General features: G+C 36.5%; 1 protein-coding gene across 5 annotated transcripts in view; it reads left to right on the forward strand.

The window, feature by feature from the left end:
* The window catches only part of Gab3 (GRB2 associated binding protein 3), a 56,408-nt gene extending 45,592 nt beyond the window's left edge, over positions 1-10,816 (forward strand). For 2 of the 5 annotated variants that reach the window (XM_078034032.1, XM_078034031.1), the window contains exons 9-11: positions 6,065-6,181; positions 7,678-7,790; positions 8,044-10,816. In XM_078034032.1, coding sequence (XP_077890158.1) covers positions 6,065-6,181; positions 7,678-7,790; positions 8,044-8,119 — 306 coding nt within the window. In that variant the 3' untranslated portion in view covers positions 8,120-10,816. Of the gene's footprint in view, positions 1-6,064; positions 6,182-7,677 lie in introns of all 5 variants that reach the window. The other 3 variants (XM_040287357.2, XM_040287356.2, XM_013366024.4) reach the window with 2 other exon arrangements.
* The last annotated feature ends 944 nt before the right edge of the window (positions 10,817-11,760 follow it).

Consider the following 11,760-nt stretch of genomic DNA (forward strand, 5'->3'; position numbering starts at 1 on the left):
AGGCACTAGGACAGAGCAGGTGAAGAGCCAGGAACACTAACTGAAGGTAGTTTGGAGGGAATCACCATAAAAAAATTTGAAAAACTATCTTATCTCAACAATTCCTTTTTTTAATATTTATTTTTTAGTTCTTGGCGGACACACATCTTTGTTGGTATGTGATGCTGAGGATCGAACTGGGCCGCACGCATGCCAGGCGAGCGCACTACTGCTTGAGCCACAACCCCAGCCCAATCATCAATTCCTTTTTTTAAAACCAGTAATAAGATTGTGTCAAGTGACTTTCATTTACAGTTTCCCATGTGCCACACAGCAGCCTTATATAGTATTCAGAACTAATATGATTTATTTTTTATTTTGCACATAATCATATGCATTTTTGAGGTAAAGTTCTGATCTGATTGTAAAAATTAAGGTCAGAGACTAAAATACAACTTTTGTTTTATTGCTATACAAGATGTACTGTATATTCTTGTGCTGGAAGCTTTGCATTACTTTGACCAAAATACCTGACAAGAACAACTTATAGGAGAAGAGATTTCTTTTAGCTCACACTTTCGGATGTCTCCGTCCATGGTTGGGCATCTTTATTGCTTGGGGATGAGGCAGAACATCATTGCAGAAGGGTGTGGCAGAGGAAAGGTGCTCAGTTCATGACAGGTAAGGAGAGGGATAGCAGAGAGAAGATAAACCCTTTCAGGCATGTTTCTAGTGACCTACTTCCTTTATCTAGGGTCCACCTCCCAGTAGTTGATCCAGCTATTAATGGATTAATTAATAGATTAATAATTAATAGATTAATTAATACAGCCCTCATGATCCAATCATTGCTTAGAAGCCTTGCTTCTGCACCTTAGTGCAATGAGGTTAAAAGCATGACCATGCTTTTAACACATGAGATTGAGGGGATATTCAAGATCCAAGCCATAAAAATCCTTCTATAAGTGTTTATAAACTTATAGAAAATTTAAAAGAGCAAAGCATAATTTTAATTTGTGCAATTTCTCCTCTATCAATTTTTCAATCCCTATAATTTCAACAGTTTTGTAAGAGCTTTATAGTTGAATTCTAGACTCTTAAATCTCAGAGATTTTAAATCTGTGCAATTTACTGTCTTGGTGTATAGTTCTCTGTATATGTAAATTTGTGTAACCACCACAATCATGACACATAGTAGTTCCATCACCTCAAAATACTCCTTTATGCTACACCCTCCCCCTACCCTTAACCCCTGATAACTGTTGATCTGTCCTTCATTCCTATCATTTTGTCTTTTCAAGAATGCCACAAGAATTGATTCATTGGGCTGGGGATGTGGCTCAAGTGGTAATGCGCTCGTCTGGCATGTGCGGGGCGCTGGGTTCGATTCTCAGCACCACATAAAAATAAATAAAGATGTTGTGTCCACCAAAAACTGAAAAATAAATATTTAAAAATTCTCTCTTTTTTAAAAAAAGAATAGAATTATATAAGTTTCACTTATTTTACTCAGAATAATTCATCCAAATTTGAAATTAATCCAAATTTGTATATGTGTCAGTACTTCTTTCTGTTTTATTGCTGAGTAATATTTCATTGTATGCATGTACCACATTTTATCCACTTATACACTAAGGGATAAATCCATTGTTTTGAGTTTGGGAACAATTAGAACCATCATGAATATTCTTTTACAGTTTTTAAAATATTTTTACTCTAGCAAAACATACAGAACATAAATTTTTCTGTTTTAACCATTTTTTGGTATGAAATTCAGTGGCAATAAATATATTCATAAGTTGTATACTATCACCACTATCCATTTTTAGAACTTTTAAATTATCTCAAGCATAAACTCTGTAAACCCATTAAACAGTAACTTTCCCCTTCCTCTCTACCATTTTCTGTCTCTGAATTGGCCTATTGTAGGGCCCTCATAAAAGTAGAATGATACAATATTTGTACCTTTGTGTCTGCCTTCTTTTATTTAGCATAGTGTTAAGATTCACCTTCATCGTGGCATATATCAGAATTTAATTCCTTAAGACTAAATAATGCGATAATTGATAATATGGATTATATCACATGTGTTTATCCACTTATCTACTGATGGAAATTTAGTTCATTTTGCCTTCTGGCTATTGTGAATAACGATGCTATGAACATGGGTATACTTGTTCTTAGTTGAGTTCCTATTTTTGATTCTTTTGAAAATATACTTAGAAGTAGAATTGTTGGATCATATAGTAATTCTGTTTTTTGAAAGGATGAACAAACTTGCCTTCCACAATGTCTACACTATTGTATATTTCTACCAACAATAAACAAGTGTTCCAATTTTTCCACATCCTCACCAACACTTGTTATTTCCCCATTTTTCATAATAACCATTCTAATGGATGTGAAGTATTATGTCATTGTTCATTCACTTTTTCCTAATCACTGGTGAGCTTAAGCATCTTTCCATGTCTTTATTGGCCATTTATTTATCTTTGGAGAAATGTGTTTGAGTACTATTTTAGCTACTTTATTCATTGCTGTGACCAAAAGACCTGACAAGAACCATGTAAGGTAGGAAAAGTTTATTTGGGGCTCACGATTTCAGAGATCTTAGTCCATACATGGCCAATTCTGTTGCTCTGGGCTGAAAGTGAGGTTGAACATCATGGCAGGAGAGTGTGGTAGAAGAAAGCAGCTCAGCTCATGGCAACCAGAAAGCAGAGAGAGTGCCCCTCATCATCCAGGGACCCCCTCCTCCAGTCACACCCTACTTGCTTGCAGTTACCACCCAGTTAATCCCTATCAGTGGTTTAAGTACTGATTAGGTTAAAGCTCTCATAAGCTAATCATTTCACCTCTGAATGCTCTTGCATATTCTCACACATGGGTTTTCTGGGGACACCTAATATCCAAACCATAATAAGTATTTTGCTTATTTTTTAATTAGGTTGTTTGTTTTTGTTGTTGTTGAGGTGTAGGAATTTTTATGTATTATGAATATTAAACCCTTATCATCTGTACAATTTTCAATATTTTCCTTATTCTGTGAGTTGTCTTCTTATTCTCTTTACAGTGTCCTTTGATGTATAAAAGTTCATAAAAATTAATTTTTATGAACTCCTATTTATCTTTTTTCTTTTATTGCCTTGCTTTTGGTGTCACATCAATGAAATCATTGCCAAAGCCAATGTTATAAAGATTTTTCCAAATTTTGTCTAAAAATTTTATATTTTTAGCTTTCATGTTTAGATCTTTGATCTTTTTTGACTTGATTTTTGTATATGGTATAAGGTTAGAGTCCAATTTTATCCTTTTGACTGTGGACTTTTTGTTTCCCTCATACCATTTGTTGAAAAGAGCATACTTTCCTCATTGAATGGTCTTGATGCCCTTATGAAAATCAATTGACTGCATTTGCAAGGAGGGTTTATTTGTGGACTGTGTAACATTCCATTGGTTTACATATTTATATTTATGCCAGTACTATGCTATTTTCACTACTATTGTTTTGTAGTAAGTTTTGAAATAAGAAAGTATGAGACTTCAAACTTCATTTTTGTTTTTCAAGATTGATTTAGCTATTTGGCTTTAAGATTCCATGTGAATTTTATGGTAGATTTTAATATTTCTGCAAAAAAAATTCCATTGGTATTCTGATATGGAATATTTTCAATCTGCAAATTATTTTGGGTGATCTTATAATCTTAACAACATTAAGTCTTCCGGTCAATGAACATAGCTGTTTTTCCATTTAGTTATGTCTTCTGTGCTTTCCTTCAGTAGCATCTTTGTAATTTTCAACATAGAAATCTTTGTCTCCTTAGTTACATTTATTTTTAAGAATAAGTATGAAATTATAGGCCAATCTTGCTCATTGTAGAGATTTAAAAATTATAAAAAGAATATGTTCAACCAAATATTTATACACAAATATTCATAGCAGCATTTTCCATAACCAGAAAATGAAAATGACCTACACTTTCATCAACTGTTTAATTCCATATGATAGAAGTTTATACAGCCATAAAAAGAAATGAAGTATTGATACCTGAAACAATGTGATTTATCCTTGAAAACAATATGCTGAATAAAAGTCAATTACAAAAGGCCACATATTGTATGATTCCATTTATATGAAATGTTTAGTTTGACAAATATATATAGAGATTGAAATTAAATTAATGTGGTGACCTAAAGCTGGAGAAGATTAAGTATATTATTACCAATATTCTCAGAGGAATGAGCTTTATAACCATAAACCAGAGAACCTATTAAATCAAGTGAGTACATGCACTAATTAAAGGAGGAAATAATACTGTTATCTTACTAGATGCAGAAAAAAAGCATTTGAGAGAACTGTTCATAAAAATAATCTATTAGTAAACAAGGAATAGGACTTTTCCTACATCTCATAAAAAGGAGTCTTATAGAATCTATAGTAGGTATCATACTCAATGATTAAATACTAAAAATCTTTCCTTTAAAATCAGATGCAAAACAAGGATGACCTTTTTTGTGGTGCTAGGGGTGGAACCCATGGCTTGATACAAACTAGCCAAGTGTTGTATCCCTGAGCTATACCTCATCCCAAGGAAAACCTCTTTAACTACTTCCATTCAGCATTGTATAAGATAGAGAATAAATTAAAGAACCCAAAGGAATAATAATTAGAAAGGAAGAAGACTACCAATGATTATTCATAGATAGAAGCAATTGCCTACCCAGAGAACCCAAAATAACCTACTTAGGATAAAGCAATTAATTAAATCATAAATAAATAATTAACAAAATGATTAGAATTAATGAAATATAAAAGTTGATAGATATAGAATCAATACACAAAAGACAATTGAATGTCTATACAGTGGTAAGAAACAGAAAATTGGATTTAAACAAAATCTACCACCAGGTGTGGTGGCACACTCCTGTAATCCCAGTGGCTCCAGAGGCTGAGGTGGGAGGATCACATGTTCAAAGCCAGCCTCAGCAATGGCGAGGCCCTAAGCAATTCAGTGAGACCCTGTCTCTAAGTAAAATACAAAATAGAGCTGGGGATGTGGCTCAGTGGTTGAGTGGCCCTGAGTTCAATTCCCAGTACCAAAAAAAAAAAAAAATCTACCATTTACAATAATAACAAATTATAGGTATTTTTAGATAAATGTAAGAAGAGATCAGTGAACAACGTTATAAGCAAAAACATTAAAACTTTATTGGGGGCTGGGGTTGTGGCTCAGCAGTAGAGTGCTTGCCTAGCATGTGTGAGGACCGGGGTTTGATTCTCAGCACCACATAAAAATAAATAAAATAAAGGTCCATTGACAACTAAAATATTTTTTAAAAAATACATGATAAGGGGCTGAGGCTGTAGCTCAGTGGTAAAGTCCTTGCCTTGCATTTGTGAGACACTGAATTTGATCCTCAGCACCACATAAAAATAAATAAAGATACTGTGTGTTCATATACAATTAAAATATACATAAAATATTTTTTAAAATATACATGATAAGATTCTATTGATAAGATATTCAAAAACAGGAGAAGCTGGACAGTGTGTTAAGGATACTTGCTTGCTCATCAAACTACACTTTGAAAGAAAAGAAGTTGTAAACATAAAATTCACGATAGTGCTTTGCCTGTAGTGGGGAGAAGAGGAAATGGTAGAGGGGAGAGTCACTTCCCTAGTATGCTGCTTCTGAAGCTTGGTGGTGAGTTTCACTATAACTGTTTCTTCGAATTGTATAAAGTACCTTTAAATGTATTTGGGATACTTTTACTGGAAGTTTAATAAGTGTAGTTGATCTTATCAAGAGTTAATCCCCAAAATATCATGAGCCTATCAGATCCATAAAGTGAATTCTTTTATGAGGGAATTTTGGCAAACCATTTCCAATAATTATATGGTTTCATATTAAGGCTGAATGGCTATATTGTTTTTGAAATGCCAACTCTCACTCATGTGCAGACAGGTTTGTTCAGGTCTTATCAGACCACTCTCTTGTGATCTGGTGGCAGCTACTTGGATGGAGCCACAACTTACCTTCCTCTCCTGACTCATTAACCAGAGTCCTGTGATGTTGTTTCCTAGGAGGAGCACCAAACAGCCAACTCCCTGAGCAGTGGTGCTCTTACCTGGACAAAGAAGTTCAGCCTGGATTATTTGGCCCTGGACTTTAATTCAGCATCATCAGCCCCTGTACAGCAGGTAGGAAGAATTTTATGTCTGAGAATTCCCAGAGAACCTCATTCCTGCTTAGATTTTTCTGATCACCAAACCATGTGTGTTGTCTTTAGAAGGTCTTAGAAATACAGATGTGTGGGCTGGGGATGTGGCTCAAGTGGTAACGTGCTTGCCTGGCACGCGCAGGGTGCTGGGTTCTATCCCCAGCACCACATAAAAATAAAATAAAGATGTTGTGTCCAGTAAAAACTAAAAAGTAAATATTAAAAAAGGAATACAGATGTATAATGAAAAATATTGAAAGAACCTTAAACCTTCCTTCCAGAGAGAATGGAATCCTAGTGTATTTCTTTCTAGAGCATGTTCTTTGTGTGCATATGTGTAAACAGATGTTATATTCATGCTTTTCTAAGATTCATACCCTAGTAGTTATAGAAAATTCATAAGACACAGAGGAGAACGGGCCAGGCATAGCAAGGGCCTGTTTAAGGAACAAGTAACAGGCTAGTATGGCTAGACTTTATGCAGTGATAAAAGGAGCTGTAGTTGACATGGAACCCCTCAATAAAGGGCCTTGAATTGCCAGGTTGGACTGTTTCAAATCCTTCGGATAGTATTTTCATCTGTAAATTAGGAATCAGAAATAATAACATCTACAATGAGAGCTATTAGGAGGATTGATTGATTAATACCCATAAGTGATCCTAGCCATTAAATAATATACACTTCACAGTTTGAGTCATGGAATGAACTAACAGTGATAGATGGACAACTAATATATTTGAGTGAGGGATGGTCATAATCCCATAATGTGTCTAACAATGTATTATTTGGTGAAAAAAAGCAGCTCACTGAACAGAAAGTACAATATGATTCTCTCTCTCTCTCTCTCTCTCTCTCTCTCTCTCTCTCTCTCTCTCTCTCTGTGTGTGTGTGTGTGTGTGTGTGTGTGTGTAAGGAAAAAAACTCTGGAAGACCTCCTTCCCCTTTTGCTAAATGAATACCTACTTTTCCACATTTAATATCATTCCAAAAACCTGAACAGATACACAAGAAAACTTGGTCAGAAGGGTGGGAGCAACAAGTACAAAACACATGTTAGTCAGTTTAGGCAGAGTAAACAACCCCCAAATTTCAGGTACACACAGGATCAAAGGTTTTTTCAGTTGTTACTCATGAGAAAGCCTATTTCAGGCAGGGATATTGTGTTCCAGGTCATCTACAATACAAGGCTTCTGGCAGAGGAAAAAAAAAAAAAAGAGAGAAATTAGAGAATCCCAGAATGCTTTTCTTCTCCTTAGGATTGGCATGTGTCAACTCTATTCGGATTCTATTGGTCCAACCAAATGGCTAAAGTTAAGAGATGTTCACACACATACATCTAGAACATAATGTTTCTGCAGGAAGGAAAAGGGAGTAAATAGTACAGTAAAGATTACAGTATAACCTACCACAGAAAGGTAGGCACTATCCTGATTTTTCAAAATTAGATGTAATGAAAACTTTTTGTCCTTCTTCAGAAACTTCTTCTTTCAGAAGAGCAAAGAGTAGACTATGTCCAAGTGGATGAGCAGAAGACACAAGCTCTCCAGAACACCAAGCAGGAGTGGACGGATGAAAGGCAATCCAAAGTGTGAGATGTGTGGGTCTGGGCCAGGTGTGAAACTGGGAAGCTTGGGGTTCAGTTTGCATTTTTTTTCACTAAAAACACACCAATGGTCAACACAGGTCAAAACCAAGAGAGAATATGTAGTTTCTGTGGTATTGGCGAGAACTTTTAGGAGGAAAGGATCTGTTTATGCATTGGATGGAAAGGAGAAGCCAGCAGTTTCCTCTCAAGCAGGTATGAAGAGGGCCAACCCACACCCCTTTACCCCCACTTCCAGAGCCTGTGACAGAAGGTCATTTCTCCAGCCTCAGAGATGCTTGCAATGGTTCCACCGTCACAAAAGGAAGAGATGAAGGGCTCCACAACCACAGACTGAGATGTAAAAAATGCCATTAATTCAGGAATGGTAAGAGCAATAAAAACAAGACTTTAGAGAACATTTTTCCAAATATTCTGTTACAAAATTTTCAAATGGAGTATTTGGAGCAAAGATTGGAACCAGTATTACCGCCAACAGGCTGACATTGTTTGCCTCCAATACCTGAAATTTTGTCTGGTATCCTGTGCTTTGATCAGAACCAAATTATTCTAGTAAAGTGTACCCTGAAGACCATTTTGTCATAGCCCTTGAAGACACAGTTGAGATCAAGCTCAGCAATGATCAGAATTTACACCCCTTACTCTTATGACTCTATCAGATCAATCATTTCTGTCCCTAAAGAGATACAATTTGAGTGATGGGCAATGGATCCCAGGCTCCATGATGAGCAGCATATCTGACGACACTGGTGGCTATAAAGACATTTGTGTTTAAGCTGCTATTCCATTGCTGTTGGCATTTTCCCAGCATGCTTTCTTATGTATCATCTCATCCCTTCCTCTAAAAGGCCCCAGAAGCTATGCATGGCAGAATCTGTTGCTACTGCCACTTTGAAGAGAAGAAAACTGAGAACTAGAGAAGGGAACACATTGACCAAGATCACTCATGGGGCTAAGATACAGAGTCAAGCTTAGAGTTGTCCAGGCTGCCAATTGCAAACTCATTCCACTATCTTATACTACCTCTGAGGAAATTGACAAAACTGATCACTTGGGGGAACACCTGCAGACAAAAGATGAGCCATCATCCCCTCTTCCTTTCATAGAGATCTGAGCAAGTGCTCTGATTCTTAAAAGGTATACATGTCCAGGGAGGGGTTCTTTTTGCAATGTTCAATTGAAACTCTACATTTTCAGTAGTTACAATTAGAAATACCTCCTGATGATCTGTCTGAAATTTTGGCCAATTTTCCCTTCTGATTGAAAAATGACATATCCTGAGACTTTGAACACTCCATAAATGGGGGCATTGTATCATCTCATCCTCGGTGGATAATGGACCCAGGGAGCCCAGAATGAGGGTCTCAGTTGGGCATGGAATTTTATTTAATACCCCTTCTTAATCCTTCTGAGAACATAGAGCCATAATACATATCTGAACAATGAGGAACTAAACAGATACTGTATAAGGATTGATCAAATAGGAAGCAAACACTCACTGCAGTTGGTGCAGTTGTAGGCTTTACCACAGGATTTCAGGGTTTCAACTGACTGAACGGTAAGAAAATATGTAAGTCTTGTTTTTTCAGACCATACAAGAAGTCACTTTGATTTTCATAGCAGTAGATTCTGGTGACATCATTTTCCTTGTGTTGTAAAGCAAGGGAAAATTGCCAAGTACTTTAAATTGAATGCAGGGTCCTTAATGAACCTAGACAAAGCAAGGAGAAGGCTCCCCAGTCCTTGCATCTTACAGCCATATCACATATCACAACAAAACATAGGCCAGAGCCTGTAAGGAGCTGCCTTCTTCCTCATGTGTCTGACAAAAAAATCACAGAGTCACAGGAAAAGAACCAGGGCTACAAATTGCCATTTCCTGTAGATGGTAGCTTTATGTGTGTGTGGGGGGCGGGGGGAGATTGTGTTTGGATCTTTAATTACCTGGAAAAAGGCTGCTACAGAAAAATCGTAGCCCTGGGGGTCAAGAATGACACCAGACTGAAGAAGAAAAACTACAGCTGAAATTATGTCAGTAGTGAAATATCATTGAATTGGTGACAGAAAGGAAAAAAAAAGAAATCTCTTTCCTACAAAGCATTTCCAAGAATGTATTTATAACATGAAGCAATATACACAAGAGTAGTATGACTTGTTTGGATGTGATTAATTAAAAACAAGAATGCTCCGAATAGGTGCTCTCTATGTTAAAGGTTGACACCATTCATCATTTCCAGGGTATATGCAATTATGTCCTGCTTTGACAAAACTACTAAAGGATGGCTATGCAAAAATCATGATGATGCAGGCAAAGAAAGTACAGGTAGTTTTTGAGCTGACAACAGCATATGCTCCTGAGGAAGGCACCATTAAGTCAAAATGGTGCCAGCCAAATGTTGTTTTCTGGTGGAGACAATTGATAGATATATATATATATATATATATATATATATATATATATATATATATGTAAGACAGGGCTGTGTTTCTGACCAAGGGCCGGGGGTTTGTTACACAATGATAGCAGAAACCATTATGGTATGTCTTTACACTGAACAGTAGATCTTTCCTGAAAGGCTCTGGAATCAATATAACAAGGCAACACAGCAATTAATCCCTCATTTCTATTAGCTTCTGTTTCGTTCATTTCCAGTGTATGATGGAAAACAGAAGGGTCTCAACCCTGAAATCACAAACCCAGGAATAGAGGGAGTTAAGCATTCCTTGGGGAGGGAGGAACCCTGAGGCCCAGCACACAGCCTGGATATAAAGGCACAGAGCTATCCAGTTAGTGGCACTGTATAGGCCATTTCATGGAGCAAGGATCAGCTGAATCATTATGATGTATAGGTCCATGTTCCCACTGAAGGCTCCCCTCGGGCCTGCCTTTCTCCTCCTTGCTCCCTGTTTATACCAACTTTGTACCTACAATCACACAGATTTTTCAAATTCATTCTGCTCTTACTGTTTAATTTCTGGCATTAATAAAGTCTTGTATGGAGAAATCACAACTTAAGTTCTCTTTTGTTTTAAGTGATAACATCAGATATAAATAAGGAACACATTTAGGAAGCTGAGTATTTGAAAATAGACTTCATCACCATTTTATCGAGTACAACAAACTTAACTAGATTCATGTGCAATGTATGTTATCTTGTTATAAACAGTTGAGCAGATGGCTGTCATTAATATTGCTTCTGCTCAGTTCAAACCACATCTTGACATCTTTTTTGTCAGAAACTAGTTTCAATATTTGACAGTAAATTCAACTGCTCTCCCTAACACAATGTATAACATGACCTTATCATTATATAACAAAAGCAACAGCCTTAGGCCCACCTCTCCCCATCAGGGTTCTTTGTGCAATCACCTCCCTTTTCTCTGTGGCTGATGCTCCCAGCAGCCCTGGATGCTAGATTAGTAGCATCTCTAGGCCATGAAGAAAGGTGGGGATGACCAAACCAAGACAGTAAGGGTAAGCTCGGGATTGGATGAAACAGGTACATGAGAGAGTACTTTCTGGAATAATGAAAATGAAATGAAATGTTCTTAATCACAGTGGTTATATGATTGCATACATATGCAAAACTGTATCAACCCATAAATTTAATATTTGTACATTCACTATATGTAAATTACACCCCAACAAACCAATTATCTTGAAGGGAAAAAACTCCAGGGGCATTATTAAGTTAATGTAAGAAACATGACTATAAAAAGTATTATAAGTTACAGGAAAATTACTACCTTGGATATGGAATACCTTTAGCAGCAAGGCACAAAAGGCAGAATAAATATTTATGTCCATTTGCAATTCCATTCAATTCAACAAATTTTAGAGACAGGTATGTGGTAGGCACTTGGGATACAAGAGTAAGTAAAATAAAGGTCTTTCATTAAGAAACTTACATTCTGACAGAAAGTAGTGGGCAATGTTGGTGCTCCACTCAAACTT

This window comes from Ictidomys tridecemlineatus, chromosome X, assembly GCF_052094955.1.
Source record: "Ictidomys tridecemlineatus isolate mIctTri1 chromosome X, mIctTri1.hap1, whole genome shotgun sequence".
Taxonomy (NCBI): Eukaryota; Metazoa; Chordata; class Mammalia; order Rodentia; family Sciuridae; genus Ictidomys; species Ictidomys tridecemlineatus.